This window comes from Protopterus annectens, chromosome 13.part0 (assembly GCF_019279795.1).
Source record: "Protopterus annectens isolate FY-2018-M chromosome 13.part0, PAN1.0, whole genome shotgun sequence".
Lineage (NCBI taxonomy): Eukaryota > Metazoa > Chordata > Ceratodontiformes > Protopteridae > Protopterus > Protopterus annectens.
The window spans coordinates 858,307,178-858,327,200 of NC_056747.1; the positions used below are offsets into that span (position 1 = coordinate 858,307,178).

The following is a 20,023-nucleotide window of genomic DNA, read 5'->3' on the forward strand; positions in this document are numbered from 1 at the left end:
GAAAAGAAGTGGATTGTTAAATTAGGAGGGCTGTTCAGCCTAGGTTTGAATGAATATTTATGAGCTCTCCAATAACATTTCAACATTAATTAAGGATAATGTGTGTATATATATATATATATATATATATACAAAGATATATCTATCTCCTAAATTGGTCACCATTGACAATAATCTAAACTTTGATATCCATATAAACAATACTATAAAAACTGTCAACAAAAAGTTAGGCTCTCTATATAGGATAAAATTATTTCTCCTACCTTCAGCTCGAAACACAGTAGCACACACTCATCTAATCTCTCCTCTTCTATATGCCTCACCTATTTTTACTAAACTATCTAAAAATAATCTCAGCAAACTGGAAATGTCCTACAATAACATCACCAGATTTGCAACAGGTAACCCATTTAGAACCCATCACTGCCTTAATTTAAAACAGCTAGGATGGCTTGAACTACAAAATCTAATTAAATACCATCAACTAACTATAGCTTACAAAACCCTTTACACACCTTCCAAAACACCTATTCTTTCCACACTAATTACTCCCTATAAAAACCTAGATTCCTTAAGGTCTTCTCAGAAACTCCTAGCACATACTACTAAAACAAACAACAAGGCTGGTGACTCACTCTTTTCTTATATAGTTGGAAAAGCCTGGAATCTCCTACCAAACGAACTCTCCACACTTCCCTCACTTTCCTGTTTCAAAAACAATCTGAAAGTGCATCTCAAAACTCACTGGCTATGCCCATGCTCTAAACCTGACTAGCTCAAGTCACTAAATACTCTGATCTTCCCATCCCATCTACTCTTCTAAAGAAACTTCTTCCTTATAAAACTAGTTCTACTAACTATTTCTAGAACACCTAATCTATATTACTTTCATTTGCTATGACTGTATTCTACACTGTAAATTTTGGGATTTTAACTGCATCCTTTGTTATGCCTGTATTCTACACTGTTATTTTTTTTTACTATGATAACCTGTAATTGGCACTGTAAATAGATGTATTTGTCTTCTATATCCGTAGATAGAATTGTGTTAAATTGATTGTCTTACCTAGGAGCTTATCTCCCCGGGCCTCTACTGAAAATGGTCATGTATCCAGTTAGACTAGCCTGGTAAACAAATGTAAAATAAAATAAATAAATAAATAAAAATAATTCCACAGAGTAGCCCATCTTACATTCACGCAATATAGAAAATCACAACAAAATTGCATTAAACTTCTGAAGCATCACTACTATCCCAATAGATATCCTCTCCTTCATGGAGACATTCATCCCAACCCAGGACCAGGCAGCAACACCCTTAGCCACCCCACTCCCCCTTTCACTCCCCGTCTAACCCCAAATTCTCTACTCATAGCTCACCTTAATATAAGGAGTGTTAACAATAAAGTAAGCCAACTACACGCACTACTAGATACTCACTCTTTTGATATCCTATGCATAACTGAAACCTGGCTTAAACTTGTTACAAAAGACAATGAAATACTCCCACCTGGTTATAATATCTTAAGATTAGACCGACCCACCAAAAAGGGTGGTGGGGTAGCAATACTGCATAAATCTCATTTACAAATCACTTCTCTACTAATACAACCACCTCTAGACACCAATGTAGAAATCCTTATCTCTAAGCTCCAGCTCAGTGCTACAAAATCCATTTACATAATATGCACCTACATACCCCCAGGCAATAACATCAGCACCCTAGAAAGTATCCTCTGCTGGCTTTCGACATCCTTCCCTCAAGAAACCATTGTACTTGGTGACTTTAATATAGACTGGAACACCTGTGCCACTCTTAAACCTACAGCCCATATAAACCTCTATGGCTTCTCCCAAACTATTACCACCCCCACCAGAATCCATAAACCCAGCGGCAAAGAAAGTATACTAGATTGGAACCTCATCAACAAACACCCCCTCTCTTACAAAGTTGGCATCCTTCCCGACGATATTAGTGACCACTCACTTACCTATTTATCTAGACAAAAATCCTTTATCCCAAATCAAACTCCCTTTAAAATCACCCGCAACAAAAAACACTTTGACCCCTTAGCCTTTCAATCTGAACTTCAATCCTGTGACTGGTCACCTTTAAGGCACCTACCACTTGATGAAGCAGTAATCTATTTCAACTCCAAATTCCTACATATTCTTGAATTCCATGCCCCTTCACGCACTATAAGAAATAGAAGCAAAGCAGTCCCATGGCTTACTAAAGAAACCAGACAACAAATCCTTCAAAGAAACAAAATCTGGTCCAAATAGAGAAACACTAAAGACCCAATCGATCAGCAGTTCTTTAGACAGCTTAGAAATGCCACCAAAAAATCAATAGTTCAGGATAAAAAAAACTATTTTTTGAAACTCCAGAACAAGCACCAAAGTCAACCCAAAACCTTCTGGTCAGGCATAAGCAAACTATTACATCCAGGCCACTCCAAAACACCAACCCCATCTGGTCTCTCTCCAAACTCTCCCATCCAGATAGCGGATGCTTTCAATACATTTTTTTCAGAAACTGTCCAATCTCTAGCTAACACCTTACTACCTATTAACTCTACCCCCTCATCCTCCCTAACATCCCTACCATCTACCTTTCACCTAAAACCTATTCCTACCTTTCACCTTAAACCTATTCCTACAACCTACATCTATACTCTACTTCACAAACTTAAACCTTGTACTCCCTCAGCTGATCTCCTACCACCTGAATTCCTTCAAACTGCTGCAAAAGTTCTTGCCTATCCCATTTCTATCCTAATCAGTAGAACCATAACCGAAAGCTACATCCCTTCACTCTGGAAAATCTCTCACATAATCCCACTTCACAAGGGTGGTAACTCAACTGAACTCTCCAACTATAGACCTATAGCCCTACTATCACCACTTGCCAAAATCATGGAAAAATGCATACATCAACAATTTCTTGACCACATCCTCCAAAATAATCTACTAGCTGACTGTCAACATGGTTTTAGACCATCCCATAGTACCACCACTGCCCTCCTATCCTTTACGGACTGTATAAATAAACTTAACAATAACATGCTCTCCTCTGCACTATTTATTGACCTATCTAAAGCTTTTGATATGGTTAACCATCAAATACTTCTCAACACACTAAATTCATTCTCACGTGACACACAAGCACTACAATGGTTCAAGTCCTACTTGGACAATAGACAGCAGTCTGTCCTGTGGGACAACAACCTATCCAAACATCTCCCTATTACCCTTGGTGTCCCTCAAGGATTAATCCTGGGACCACTACTTTTCTCCATATTCATTAACGACCTTTCCACTATATTACCTCTACCTACCTGCATACAATATGCAGATGACTCCACTTTGATATGTAAAGCTTCCACCTCATCTGAAATGCACTCCATCACCCAAACTGTATTTAACCAAGTAGAAAACTGGTTCCAACAATGTTGTCTACTCCTAAACGCCAAAAAAACCAAACTACTACTCTTCACTCCTACTATAAAATCCACCCCAATTAATTTCTCTATTACATCCATCGATGGCACAATCATAGCTCCTGATCCAACTACCAAACTCTTAGGTGTAATAATTGATAATAACCTCAACTTTGATTCACATATTAATGCTACAATTAAAACTGTAAACAGAAAACTTGGATCCTTGTATAGGATAAAACCCTTTCTCACCCCAGATGCTAGAGCTACTATTGCCCAGACCCATCTGACCTCCACCCTCCTCTATGCCTCACCTATTTTTACTAATCTTTCCAAAAGCAACCTAAATAAATTGATCACTTCTTATAACAATATTGCCAGGTTTGCTACAGGTTCCCTATTTAGAACTCATCACTGTCTAAATCTCAAACTTCTAGGTTGGCTAGAACTTAATAACTAAATTGAATTTCAACAACTCTCCATTACCCATAATATTCTATACCAGCCTAATAAAAATCCTATTCTCAAAAACCTCATCTCCTCCTACACAAACCTATCTACCCTTCGATCTGCAAATAAACTACTGGTAACCATTCAGAAATCGCACAATAAGGCAGGTAACTCTCTTTTCTCAAACTCAGTGGGGAAGATTTGGAACAAGCTTCCCAGTAAACTGACATCTCTCTCATCATAACCACTCTTTAAAAAACTAAAAATTCAACTAAAATTACAATGGCTATGCCACCACCCCCTCAGTATTACCTTTTTCTACATCTCCCCTCCACTCACCCACCTTGCTGAATATAGTAAATTAATCCTCTCACTCCCCTCTTTGTGAATTATCTAAGACTTTTCTCATGGTAAACATTACTGTATTTTTGCCTTGCTAAACATTTGTACTCATCCACAGTAGAATTAAGTTACGGTATAAATCAACTTGTTGATGGATATTTTCAAGTTTATGTATTTTGGATTGTTTTTTTTTGTTGTTTTGTACTTTTTGTTTGTCTCGTATTTATGTAGATTATAGTGGAGCTTATCTCCCCGGGCCTCTACTGAAAATGGACTTGTATCCAGTTGGACTAGCCCGGTCAACAAATGTAAAATAAAAATAAAAAAATAATATATATATATATATATATATATATATATATATATATATATATATATATATAATCACAAGATGTTTTGTATTTGTTACACTGATGAAGGCTAGGTTAACCCCTTAGCCGAAACCGGTCTGTTATCTCTTGTGTTTTATGTCTTATTAAAGCATTTATACAGCGCACAGTTGCTGGCTATCCTTTTTTGGTCATTTGTATATATCCCACGTGCCTCTAGCTTTCTAATGTCTTTCTTGTAATTTTTAACAACGAATAATAGGTGAATATAATAATTCAGTCAAAAATGCTACTTTCTCACATAAAAACTTCTCTGTGCTGTTACTCGAGTTTATTTCTTTTAAACCTAGGAAGATTGAACATTGATTTTGTATTGCATTCAGTGAGTCAACCAGAAGCACTACAAAACTTACAACAGCAACAAGATGGAACTCAAAAGTGCAAGAAGCCCAAGAAGCATCAGTATGCAGCACCCCATAAAGTGAATACCCAAAGTAGTACATCCCACTAAGGAACCAAGAAATCTAACAAAATGCTTCTGCATTATTCCAATTAAATATGATAGACTTCCATTGTTACACACAATTATGGTATTATCTAGCACTGCAAAAAGTACCAACCTGTTCCATATGCTCAAACACAGAAGGGGTTGCAATGGTAGCTGGTGCTTCTTCAATAATCTTCTGGTGTCTACGCTGGACTGAGCAGTCACGACCAAAAAGAGAAATAGCATTACCATATTGGTCAGCAAGAATTTGGACTTCCAGGTGGCGAGCATGTTTAGCCAACTTCATCACAAATATGGGGGAACCTGGAACTTCTGTCTGAACCTACAATTAAAGAAACACACAGCAGAAGTTTCAGAATCAAATCCATGCTGTCCTTACAAATCCATCTCTTCCAACACTGCTAATGCAGAAAGCTAGAACTTTAAACGGTCACAGACAACATGACAAAAATGTATCTATACTTTTATACCCAGTCAGTCCTGACAACTGTCAGTTTCAGATACCTTACATGCAACAAAAGGCTTAAGACATGTACAGATACACAATGTACCACATGTAAAAATTAAATACATCCACTGCTAGCAGCAAGAAGCCAACACAGTGATAAGCAAGACAAACAAGTCCAAAATACCCATTGCCTTCCTCTTTCCATGCCAATGACCCAAGTTTAAAATGGACACTGTCTGAGGAAAGCAGTGGTATGGGACAAGAAATTGGTGCTCATATAGCAGCTTTTGTCAAGCAGTGAAGGGATGACAGCAGTAGTGCGCTTCAAATACTGCATGCAGAGATCTTTTTTTTCTGTCTTCTTAAATCCCTAAGGTGATACAGATGTCATATATTCAGGAACTCATTGCTCCCAGACACTTCTCACTAACTACATGCTACTCCCAGCCACCCTACATCCAAATGTGAGCAACATCCCAAGACTGTATGGGCAAGTAGGGTCCTGGTGCTTCTAATCTGAGCTTTTCTAGTCTTTCCTTTGGGTCAGGTGTGACAACTGTTATAGGCTCCCCAAGTGCTTCATATTTCATGTCCTTCATTCTCCATTCTTTCCTGATATGTATGGCATCACAGCAGCATCATTATATCATATGTACTCCAACCTATAATGATGAACACCAGCTACTCCATCCCCAATTTGTACTGAAAGGCTCCAACGTCTGCTACAAGCACGCACAAACACACACACATATATATGATATATATATATATATATATATATATATATATATATATATATATATATATATATATATATGATATATATCAAGAATACCACATGCACAAACGCCATAAATATAGCCAAGTTCAATGAAAACTTCAACCCCTTGTCCCTCCCATCAGTAAACCAGGACATCCTCAGCACCTGTCCCCCCCCCTCCCCTCATCACCAGGGAGCAAGTTATTAATGCCCTCTCAAAGGCAAAAAATACAGCCGCCATGGGGCCCAACAACATCTCTGGCTGTGTCCTACATGAACTCAGGCAAGAGATCTCAGCACCACTAGGCACCCTATTCAACCATAGCCTGGGCACTGATTTCATCCCAGCAGAATGAAGGGCAGCCACTGTCATTCCTCTGCACAAAGGTGGAGCATCCAGTGACCCAGGCAATTACAGGCCCATCAGCCTAACTAGCCTGATCTGCAAGGCCATGGAGTGCATTATCATGGACTTTATAAACAAGGACATTGGCAACCTCCAAACACTTGATCCCACACAGTTTGGTTTTGTCAAAAGGAGTTCATGCCTGTTAAACTTGGTTGCCTTCTTCGAAACAGTCACTAAAGCCATGGATGAGGGCAAGACAGTGCATACTGCCTACCTTGACCTAGCCAAAGCCTCCGACACTATGCCCACTCAGGCATAATAGATAAACTCTCCCAGCCAGGCATCAACCAATATGTTACCAGATGAGTAGCTAACTGGTTCACTCATACAACCCACTCAGTCAAAATAGGGGAAGCCACCTCTAGTAGTAGACCCGCAACAAGCGGCGTACCCCAAGGATCAGTCTTGGGGCCTCTACTGTTTGGGATATACTTTTCTGCGGTGCAAGCCAAAACCAGTGGTCTGAGGCTGACCAAGTTTGCAGATGACTGCAAGCTGGGCATTGTCATAAATTCCCTAGTGATGTGAACATCCTCCAAGAGGGCCTTAACCAAACTAAGGACTGGTGCTAAAAGTATGGCCTCAAACTGAATGCCAAGAAACACATCATTATCCCCTTTGGGGAAAATGGTGTCCCCACTAATTATCACATTGATAACAACGTACTAAGCAAGCAATCAGGTGTGAGGAACTTGGGCACCCAGGTTGACAGCCACCTGACTTTTGACCACCATGTTGCCTCCGTTGTACAGAAGGTTCACAACATGGCCCACATCATAAGTAAGTGTATTTCATCCACGAACAAGGAGGTCATAACATCCCTGTACTCCTCCCTTATCAGACCCATTATTGAGTTCAATGCCCCCTTCGGCATGTACCTTGCCAAGCACATTCATCAGTCAGAGAGGCTACAGAGGTCCCTGACCAGGAAAATCCAGGGTCTCAAATACTTATCCTATACAGACAGGCTAAAAGCCCTGTTCCTCTACTCAGTCTCATATAGATTGTTCAGAAGTGACCTGTGTCTGGCATACAAGGCCATCTCAGACTCAGCCTTGATAGAGTTTGCTGCATATCCGCAAATCAAACTCTATTCACACAACCCACATGCAAGGTCTCAACCTGGTCTGCGACATTAATAGAACTTGTTGGTGGGATAGGTTTGTTTTTCCAATGACTCCCTTATTTGGGGAATAGACTCTCACTCCCTCCATGTCAAGCAGAGTACCTCACTAGCCCTCTTTAAGAGGAACCAGGACGACTGGATGGCAAAACAGAAAATATACCAATGTGATCCCACCTGTATCCCTGCTGGACATGGAAAACAGGTGCTAACTTTGTGGGAACATGGGTGAAATTCTTGGCTAGGCTTATAAGGATCTCCGGCCCAATCGCCTAGTATCGTCCTATGAACCTCTCTCACTCTCTCATATATTTATATACACACATATATATATATATATATGGGTCCCCTTCAAAACATCTAAAACCCATAACATCTAATTTCATAACAATGAGACCAGAACATCTAAAACCCATAACATTGAATTTCATAACATCTAACAGTACAAATCACATGAAAATAACATCCCCTCCACATATAATGACACTAAACTACCAAACACACTTTTTACTACTTTTCTGCAGGGGGCTTGATACAGTGGAGTTAGGAAATTAACTTTTTCCCACTGTAGTGCGATCTTGGAGTTGGTATATTTAATTTATGGTGGGGTGTTGGGTGGAGCCCCCCACATGGCGGGTGCAGTGGGGCTTGCCCCCCTGCAGAAACATAGTAAAATGTGTGTTTGGTAGTTTGGTGTCGTTATATGTGGAGGGGATGTTATTTTCTTGTGATGTGTAGTGTTAGATGTTATGAAATTCAATGTTATGGGTTTTAGGTTTGAGATGTTCTGGTCTCAATGTTATGAAATTAGATGTTATGGATTTTAGATGTTTCAAAGTAGAACCATATATGCAAATACACACACACACACACACACACACACACACACACACACACACACACACACACACACACACACACACACACACACACACACACACATACTCACTACAAAAGTAGCCCTTGTGAAATAAAGTCCTTCAAACTCTGGCCAGCATACAGTAAGTAGCTCCCAAAATCCCTCCTTACGATGCCAAGACATATGCCTTGAACTTACAACAGTGGGTCAGCTCCTAATAACATCTTAGCAGTACAGATCTAGTTAATTTATCACTTTACCTTATCAAGATGCTTTTTTTTTTTTTCTACATACCTTTTGCCAGGGTCACATTTTATGTAAATCTCATGTGACTAAATCCATATAATCACAGAGACATTGCTATTGCAGCTTGTCACTGCACAGTCAAATAACATAAAAGTGACGAGTATGTAACCAATTTTCATTTTAAATATTGTGTTAGTTACTGAGGCATGCTTCAAGTATCAGAGGTAGACAGTAAATGCCAAGCATTTGATTAACAACCTGAAAGTATGGTCAGCTCCACAAATTAATGCCTTACATGTACATATGCTGCAACCAGCTGTAAAACATTTATATAAGCTGAAAATTTCCTAGTAGCACACTGTATTGAGTTGATGTTTTATGGCTTCCAAACAAACAATGTACATGGAATCAGTTCACCAAACCCACATTTATTCCAGTTACTATAGATCAAGGAAAATGAACTTTCTGGAATATTTGCTTATGATTTTCATGGAGTGCTATTCTAATTAATTTCAAGTGTGTTTCAGTCTTATTAGTTTACTTATTAATTAATAAATAATTTACAGAGGTTTTAAAGTAGTGGATATTCCTGTACCAAACGCTAGTGACAAACGCTGTCATACTGCTTCTGATGCAAACTTCCCTGTACGTTTCTCCATACGCCACGTATAAACCACAGCCATATGCCATGTAAACACAGGGTTGTACCAAGTCTAGAAAAGTGGTAGTATTAATTTGTGATAGGTCAGTTGTGTCAAAAGTGCTATCCTATTTCTAATGATGAATATCTGCTTTGTCTTCCTATTTCACTTTTTGCCATGTCTATAATTTAAAGGGTGCTCTACCAGAGAGGTTCAATTGTAAATGGACCTGTTCAAAGAATTTCAGGATTCTGACCCTCACAATAACAGTTCTCACACTATTCTAATGTCCATCTTTATACAGGAGTCCCATCTATCTAAGCAATATCTGGATGTAGGTCATTCACAAGAATAGTTTGCATCCACTACTACTTTAACAGCTGCATGGCTCTTTTTTGAGCTTTCAACTGCTAATTCCACAATCCTTACATCTTAGTCTTTAATTTTTATGGTAGCCATTTGCAAAGTGCTAGTAATTTGGGAGCCAGAATACAGTTCATTGGGCTATCCTGTATATTCCCAGTACCAGCAGACTAGCAAAGTCATAGAATTTTACATTTACTAATAAAGACCAACATACATGAATATGAAAGGATAAAAAGCTTTCTTTTGTTCTTCAGCATTCTCAAAGCAGTTTTTAGTGAACTATCACCTAGTCTGTGAAAATGACCCTGTAATAACATCAGTATGTCATGATGCTGCAGCTTCCATACATTTTAAATACAACACAAAGTGCACATACATATCAATACGTCCACTGCAAAATATTATGCTTATTCCAACTCATAAAAATATAAACGTAACATAATGAGATTTAGGTAAGATACATCACTAATTAACTATGCAATGAAATGCATCTTGATAAAGCAAGACGAGAAGATAAAGGAGATACAGCACTGCAGGCAACGAGCAAGGAAAAGACCTACAATTATGTGCAACTTCCACAGCTTTGTGTGTACACCACAGCAAGAACCTGAGAAGAACATAAACACAGAGTTCTTCTACAAGGATGAACGCAAAGAAGAAAGCAGCTTTAAATGAAGACACCTGGCAACCTTTAAATGACTATGCTAGACTGAAAAGTGACAACTACAGGAGATGCACACAGATATACAAGTATAGCAACATCAAGGTGGCACTCCATCAGCAGTACAAACCTTAACCAGACCATTATTAATACTTGCCATCAAATGGCCTGTGCTTGGGAACAGAACTACCATCAAGCCAGCTGTTTAAAAAAAAAAAAAAATAGATGAATTGTGAGAGGCAAGGCAAAAATACGAGGCAAAATCAGGGACATGCTGCAAAAAATGGTACCGCAGAAAGATGTACTCTGAACTCTTTTCTAACTGTTTTTTGTTCCACTCATAGCACTTCTACTGAGAACCTGTGTGTGGTATGGCAGCAATATTACCAGTCTCCCTAAAGTTGTTGTACTGTTTAACTCTCTCAATCTCATCTCAGATGCTAATCATATCTACTCAAAAGGCGACCTTTTCTTATTTTAAAACAGCTGTTAGCATTTAAGGGTGCTGCCTTAATGACTGGGGGGTTCATAGAAGGTTATTAGGCTAACCGTCCTAGGGCCCTTACAAGCCTAGCCATATTTATGAACTGCCCCAATTGGTGGTGTTTAGGTGAGTGAAGTTCGCCGAGGTAAGGATCTATGGTAGTTAATACAGACTTTCTCTGTCCAGGAGGGACATGGACGCCACCCCAGAAGTGAATTTGCGGTCACCCATCCATTGATCTAGGGTTTGTCTGAAGACCGTCAGGGAAGGACTTTGTTTCACATGAACTGGAAGCTTGTTCCAGAGAAGTGTCAGTCTCTGGGAGATGTAGCTATATCTCCAGCATAACCTGTTCGTGTCAGAGGCTAGGTTAAGATCCCTGGAGCGACTGACCCTCGTGCAGTTTGATTTATGAATATGTAGCATTTCCATCAGGGCCAGGTCAGAGACTGCCCTGTAAGAGGTGCCTAGGATACTTGTAATGCTGTTGCCATGCCATATTCAGGTTCTCTGCATATCTACCCATTGAAGTCTACATTTCAGCTGACAGGGAGTCCCACTTTATGAATATTCAGTAGATAACTGAGTTAATGAATATTCATAAGGAACTGTGCCAGTTTCCCTCTGCTGTAACTTCAGGTACCAGATCCCACCCTCACCCCCTCTCCCCCCAAATGCATACAACGGACGATCCTCCTTTCCAGCTTTCCTCTTGTTTCTTTTCATTTGTCTTTCTCAAAGTATCTGCTTTTCTTTCTCATGGAGCTATCTTTCTCATGGAGCTATCGGCTTTGTTACTATATCTTCCAATCTCATCTTAGATGCTGATCACATCTGCTCAAAAGGTCACCATCTCTTGGATGCCAGCACCATTCCATTCCGCTCTTGGCATGTGCCTCATTTCTAAAATCTCTCTCTCAAATGCTCACTTTACTCATTTGGTTCTCTTAACATCTCATACCATCGCCAACATCCTGTATTGAATCTTCTTTCACACAGCTTTCTTCTGTCTTCCTATCCCTTTCAGCGTTGACCTCTTCTATCCAAAATATGGATTCTTTCTACCCAGTGTAAGACTTTAGGAGTACAGCATATTTTCCGAACTCCCCACTTTTCTATTTGGTCTGTCTTTACTTTTCTGAAGGCCCTTATCCATAGCTGCCGTTTCTCAGCTACTATCCCCAGCTCTAGCCATTCTCTCCTGTTCAGCTGTTGTATCACTGTTTTCCACTTTGCCTTCCCTCTTCTTACTTTCTCAGTTTTTAATTGGAAAGGTATATGGCAGGGCAGTGACAACCTCATTACAGGAAAAGTAATTGTACAAAACTATGAAGTGATAGAAGGGTAAAACACAAAAAAGGAGAGCTTCTGTGACAGCATCGGGAAGCATTCAAATGTCATGGGTTAAGTCTTACCCAGGATGCACATAGACTCCGATTACTACCTCCCATGTACAAAATAAAAACTAGCTTTACACTCGAGCACAAATACATTGAAAAACTCCTATTTAGGCATTGTTAGAATTATAGAAGTGAAAGGATTGCATTAGCTCTCATCTGGGACTAGAACCCAAGATCCCCTCCCTCTTATACGCCACCCCAGTTCTTACCAATATCCAGGCTTCCACTCTAAACAAACTGCAACAGACTTACCATAAAATATCCAGATTCATTACTAACTCCCCATACAACTCGCACCACTGCATTTCTTTAAACTCTCTTCAATGGCTTGAACTTCTCCAGTTTCTTCTATCGTATCAGTTTCATATGCTACACTCTATTCTTTATAAACCCTCCTTCTGTCCATCTCTATCTTCCTTAGTCTCCATCTACATCCCATCCCGGACCCTCTGTACTTCTAACCAACAATTACTTGATATCCACCACCCAAAAAGATCAGTAGGCAAACTACTCTACAAACACTCCCTTGCCCATTCTTGGAACAAACTTCCCCTTGACTTACGTTCAATCTCCCACACCTCACACTTTAAAAATGAACTAAAAGCTTTTTTTCTCAATTCCAGAACCTGCCCTTGCCATGACCCTACCTAGTCTTCCTTCCCTTTATGTACCCTCAAAAGGACCATACTTAGTACCTCATTACACCTCTCTCCAATGTGTCTACTATGCATTTGCACAATTTTATACAAACAAAAAAATGTTTATTGTTGACCTATTGAACTATATCAATGTAAAATTGTTACTTAGCTTCTTTTTAATGCAACTTTAACTGTATGCACGTAACCCAACATATGTGAATCGTTTTGCTATAACTGCTATTATATCAATATTGTTTAAAATTGTACTTGTTTTAAAATGTATTACTGGAGCTTTTCTCCTCGGGTCTCCACTGAAAATGGACCACAAGACCAGTTGGACAAACCCGGTTAACAAATGTCAATAAATAAATAAATAATAAGACCTCCAGTATACCGTGCTGTTCACACTGCCACTGTAAGGTTAGATTAAATGTCTTATTATTTTTATGTGAGAAGTAATATTAATCTCTCTTTGAAATGGATTTTGTATGCTTTCTCCCACCTGCAATTACAAGTCAGGCTGGTAACAGAATAAATGTGCAGTGTACTTAGGGCATCCATGAAAAATTCTTATCCTTAAGGAACTTGTCAACAAAGCAATCCACCACCAAATATAATTCCTGTGCTGGTACAATCCGCAAAGGATGAAATATATGCAGTGGGACATTTTGGTGTTTTCCCGGAATAAGTTACAATGTCACAACTACATCTTGCCTGATAACAAGAAATAAACATGGTCACTCCTGTGTTACTATGGGCTAACATGACCTGTCATCACTGACTTGTCCTTTAATGTAAATATTTGTAAATACATCAGAGTAGGTTGAACTTGCAATACTGTAAATGACACAGTGTTCTTACTTTTAGTTAAGACAGATTGCACCATCTTGTCTCTTATTACAACTATGTATAGTTAAAGGTACATGATGACATATATCTTATTAAACTGTCTAGACATCTGACCTCTTTAGTGTCTTTCTCACTTCTAACCATGGAGGTCCATTAATGCAGTGAAATAGAAAAATGGACATAACTAAAATTAAGCTTGTTGTAAACATTTCTAAAGCAACACATGAATCCACACAGTAGGGTGTGGCAGACCAGTATTAGCCTCTGGACACATAGGCATTGAGTTTTCCCTTTGAGCCTTATCCTTTCAGCTAGGAACCTCCCAGCTTGGTTATCATGGCCAAATTACAAACAGACGCACACAAGTACAGAGAAAGATTTCTGCTTAGACACTCTGTTACAGTCAAATAAGTGAAATAATATTAGCTCTCAATTGGGATTCAAACCTAAGACCTGCTGCATACCATGCTGTTGTCACTCACAATGGACAAACCAGAGCCTCTAGACAGATACGTGTTGAGTTTTCCCTTACAGCCTTATCCTTTCAGGTAGGCAATACCAGCATGATGACCAATGTTTAATTACACCCCTCCACACACACACACACACACACACACACACACACACACACACACACACACACACACACACACACACACACACAACCACATATAATATATATATATATATATATATATATATATATTTGTTCTATCAGCTCTCTGAAGAGGAATAATTAAGTTCTGTGACAGTTGTAGTACACAAAGAATCCTCCAAACGTTTTTATTACTGCAGAAATTACAACCAGGAGACAATTCTTGCTGTACAAATAATTATTGTGTTAGTCAAGGGGGAGGGGGTAATCATCAATGTAATGTTACCATATTTTGTAAACTGGCATATTTTATAATTAACTATCAATGTGGGTTCAGCTGGTAAACATTTTGTATAAGGCTCTTGGCATGACTTACCTGTCTGAACAGGGCTGGAAAATCATCTTCACCGTTTACTTTTCGGATGCCTTTTCCTCCCCCTCCCTCAGAAGCTTTGATCATAACTGGATAACCTATTTGTTCAGCAGCCTACAGAAAATCAAACAATGTAAAATGGTCACACAAACATTGAAGGCTGGGCAGAATTCTAAATTCATCCTCTCAAAATGTGTAAAGTAAAAAAAAAAAAAAAAAAAAAACAGTGCTGTTATCAAAAACATAATTATTACTAGAGAGAATGTCTGCAACAAAGGTTTTTTACATTCTCTCTCTGCATGTGTATATATGCACGGCGGTGCAGTGGTGCAGCGGTTAACGCTGTTGCCTCACAGCAAGAGGTTCTCCGGTTCGATTCTCGGCTCGGGTGCTTTCTGTGTGGAGCTTGCATGTTCTCCCTGCATTCGCATGGGTTTCCTCCCACATTCTAAAGGCATGCATCTGGAGCATTTCTCCCCAAGCCTCCGCTGAAAACAGGATCTGTGGAACCTAGTCGGACTTTCCCGGTCAACAAATGTTAAATAGATAAAAATAAAAATAAATAAAATATATGTTTTTCTCTAATATTTGTATTCCAATGTTGTATGCTATGCCTTCACCAGTGTGTGTACTGAGCATGTCACAGTAGGCAGCACTTAATTAACACATGACTAAATTAAATAGATTCCACCAACTTCTTTCAGATCTGTTATAAAAACATGCTGCCGAGCCAAATCCATATTTAGACTTCAGACAATAAACAATGTCTATGATAAGATACTCAATGCTGCACAGGATATGGAACTGAGACTAATGTGGATGATTCAAATTACTATGAAAGAGCAAGCCACAGATTTTCCATTCAAATTTTGTTTCATGGTCCAGCTGACAACATGAAACAAAACAAGACCCAGGTTCAGGTTACTAAATGTTATATTATGCAGCAATTTTATATTTCCAGCATTAGACTAAACAGTAGAGCTAAGAAAATGATTACATTCACAATCACCGCTTTGGCTTGAAAACTGCTTCTCAAATGCAGATGGAAGTATAGCCCTCAACTAAATCGGGACAAATCATGAAATAATCAGGGGCATGTTTTAAATTATTAGTACTACTAACCTGAAATGCTGAAAAATAAGATAATGCAAATGAATATAAATTTTCTGAATTAAATAAATAATAACAATAATAATAGACTTAAGTGTGATTCTCCAACTTTTCTTCAAAAGTCTCCATTTTTAGGAGGGTTTAAGAGGGACAGCGATAAAATGCCGGACATCCCTGAAAATTGAAGACAGTTGAGAGGTATGGGTATAGGATCATTCAACTTAAATCAAAAGCTCTAGGTTAGATCTGGTTTGCCTATCTCACTTGCTCATTTCACATCTTTTGCATAAAGTTATAACTGCAAGGCAGAATAAAGTCAATAAATAAATAAACAAAACACACATATGCATATGTTCGTGTGCATCTATATATGTTATATATCAGTGACCAACATTTCCTCAATGTGTTTTTTGCACAGAGTAGTGAAAAAGCTGGTAAAGCTGATCATAAATCAGCTATTTAACTGTACCGGCTTTTTTGAATGATATTGCTGAACAGCGAGGTTTGAGAAATTTGCCTTTACCCGCTGCAGTGTGATCCTGAAGTTGGCTAATACAATTAGCAGAAGGTGTGGGAGGGGTACTGCCCTCCTGCAAAATTAATTTTTTTTTTTTTTTTTTTAGTTTGTACTTTTGAACACTAGACATTCTTTTTAAGGACTTAAAGGCACAGGTAAGAGACAGGCACCACTGCCTCTAGTTTTCTGAGTAACAAGAACTTCCAGGCTTTGAAAAAGGAACAGTATTAGGCAACTTCAATTTCTGAGCAAATTCAGAGATGCTGCAAAAATAATTTAGGTAACAGCATCTTAGCCTTAAACATTTATACAACAGTCTATTTTCACGCGTTCTTCAATTATAGAGGATGATACTTTTCTCACCAATACTTTCGGAAAGTTACAAAACAGTCATATGGAAGTCAAAATCGAAGTGAATCATTGCTTGAAGAAAATTCACTTGTAGCAGAAACATCAGTGTTGGTGCAAATTTCAAAATGAGGTTTTCTCCATACAGTAAAGGGAAGAATCTTAGTCTTAAGTAACAGTAATGTTACAGGAACACCTAGCCTTACTTCGAAGATTAGATGCTTTCCAAAAGGCTTATAGCTCTCCAGTCTTCCTTGTTTTTCATGTATGTGTTTCTGCTTTTATTTCATTAAATCATTTGTAAACCGCTTCCTCAATACCACAGACTTGAACTCTGGAGAGGAAAGGTGTTAGCCATCATATGGCGCCATGTTTTATCCCTACTCCTCATAACAGCTCCTGACCAACTACACACTCATAACTTGAGTTTCTCTGATCTCAAAAGCCACATATAATCTACACACTGAGGAGTACCCACAAAAGAATATCAACAGCCGTTTTAATGCAAACGATATTAAACTGAGGCTGCTTCTAACACTGTCTCTTGAGACAGCCTGATGCAGTTATGGCATTCAGTCACTTTACTTCTTCGTGTCAGTTATGCATGCTGTTCTGCACCCCACCATTTCACAAAATTAAATTTATTCTGCTATACTATTACATTATGGACGCCAATGATGAACCACTGTTGTTTATTTTTAGCTATCATGTTTTTATTAAAAATTCAAAAGCATGAAACCATCCACAGCAGGATGCTCATCAAAGTATGTTTTGCATTGCCTTTCTTGTAGAACTCTAGCCACCAGCTAGCTGTCTATATGGGCAACAAAGCAGTTCAGCAAACAGGAAGGCTTATCATTTAATGCAGACTAGGCTCCTCTGGGATCACAAAACTGTCTGCTCACTACACTCACTCCCCTCTTGAATTTACTTTTGTCTGCGTTTTGAAAAAGTAGAAAAAGGTGCAGTAACAATTATGTGCATGTATTATCCTGCTCAGGAGGTCTCTAGCAGCAACCTCTCCTCTCCAGTCCTGGGAAGGAAGGTGCATCTGGATTATGGATGCTTTCCTATACTAGGCATCCCTTCATTAACTGTATCTCATTTCTGGGAAAATGATAGAAATCTAACTAATGAAGTATCTACTGACATTGTTATGCATATTAATCAGTTTCATATTGTCATTAAATAACTTTATAGATTTTTTATTCAAATACACAAATTAATCTGATTCACTAATCAATAATGTTTCAGAACAATTCAAGGAGTACCTTGAGCCCTTCGTCGATGTTCCTGATGCAACCTTTATCATAGAGTTGAGGGGGCACATTGATAAATGGCTTCTTTGATTCATTCTCCTGCCAATCTACAGTCAAGCCTAAGAATAAAAACACAAAAATGAAAATATGACAACAGTATAAAAACAGGAAGGCATGCAACAATGTTTATATACTGCAAATACACTAAAGGATGTGCAAATCACTAAGAATTTTAAGTAAAATTGATCATCATTGTCAAAGCAAAACTGGTATCAAGAGACACAGGTTAAGTACTCACCTGAATTAGATTCAAACTTAAAAATCGCTATGAAGTTTTGTGGGTGTGTGTGTGCGGGCGCATGTGTACACGAACACATATTCTGATGTATACTGTCAAATGGACAGAGTGGAGAAAGTCACATTTCCTCCTCTGTAAAAGTGGCAAATGGGAAAATTGCTACAGTGAAAGAATGAGAGACAGAGAGGGAGGGAGGAAGAGAGAGAGAGAGAGACAGAGACAGAGAGAGAGAGAGAGAGAGAAAGAGAGACACAGACAAAAAGGGAAGCTGACATACAGGAGGCAATTAGAGGCACTCTGTAGTGAAAGACATCAGCAGCTCAGAGACTCAGTTTCCAGATTCATCAAAAGTGAACTACAGGAGTCTCAGTCAAGATACTTGGGTGGAGAAGTAAAACTACAGAAGTTAAGAATTTTTGGCAGTAACCCTGTTGGTTCATTAATCCTAGACATTTTGGAAAAGGAGGTGGGAGGTTGGCATAATGGTTAAGGTATAAGAAGTGGATTTTAGGGTTGGGAGGGTGGCCTAATGGTTAAGGTGTTTGCCTTACAAACACAAGGTGCAGGGTTTGAGTCTCACAAGGGATAACTGGCTTGGCTTAAAATGGCTCACAAGGGCAGTTAGCTTAGTTCTAATCTATGAACCTATGAAGATGTGAATTTAAACCAAAAGATGAAAGGTTAATATTGGTGGCTGAGGATGTTGGACTCCGTGCATGTTGGTTTACAAAGTCCATTGAACATGTGGGAGAAACAGACAGATGTAGGCTTTGTAAAACAGAACTGAAAAAAGTTGCACATCTTGCTGCTGGGTGTGATACACTAATGGCAGAAGGACTGTATACAGAAAGGCATAATAATGTAGTAAGACTGTTGCACTGAGGATTATGCAAGCATTATAATACTGAAGTAGCTGAGAAGCATTGGAAAAATGAGCCACAAAGCATTATAGAAAATTATGAAGTTTATATCACAATGAATTGCCCATTACCAACAGATCAAAAAATAGATGTGAGAAAACCAGATATAGTATCCTTGAAAAGAAGACAAAAGTAGCATTGATAATTGAAATCAACGCACCCAGTGATTAAAGTGTCTCATGTACAGAAAGAAAGTCATAACATATCAGAATTTACAGGCAGAAATGATGGCAATGAGGAAGAAGAATACCCAGTTTCAACAGTAGTAGGAGCGACGGGTCTTATAAAAAAGAATTTACAATCATACTTAGACATGCTACCAATACATGTAACTCCATATGAATTGCAGAAGGATTAAATTTTGGACACATTGCGGGGGCTGTGAAGAGCACTTCTGGCTAACAATACTAATTTCATGAACTTTAATCATACTTTGACTTCATAATGGGGCCCATTCTCATCATAGCATTGGAAACCCTAAAGACTTGGAGAAATTAAACTGAAAGAGACCAAAGGTGAGCATTAAACCCTGTACTTTATGTCTGAGGTAAACACCTTAACAATTATACCGACCCCCGTAGTGTGAATTGAAAAACTAAATACTCCAGTAAAGACTGATAATAATTTTGAAGAATAAAATACATTTC

General features: G+C 38.6%; 1 protein-coding gene across 6 annotated transcripts in view; it reads right to left on the bottom strand.

Annotated features, from left to right (window-relative positions):
• ACACA (acetyl-CoA carboxylase alpha) overlaps positions 1-20,023 on the bottom strand; it is a 2,143,878-nt gene that overhangs the window by 1,856,863 nt on the left and 266,992 nt on the right. For all 6 annotated transcript variants that reach the window (XM_044054575.1, XM_044054578.1, XM_044054576.1 and 3 more), the window contains 3 exons: positions 18,171-18,277; positions 14,928-15,038; positions 5,185-5,394 (listed from right to left, as the gene is read on the bottom strand). In XM_044054575.1, the coding sequence (XP_043910510.1) occupies positions 5,185-5,394; positions 14,928-15,038; positions 18,171-18,277 (428 nt within the window). The remainder of the gene's footprint in view (positions 1-5,184; positions 5,395-14,927; positions 15,039-18,170; positions 18,278-20,023) is intronic.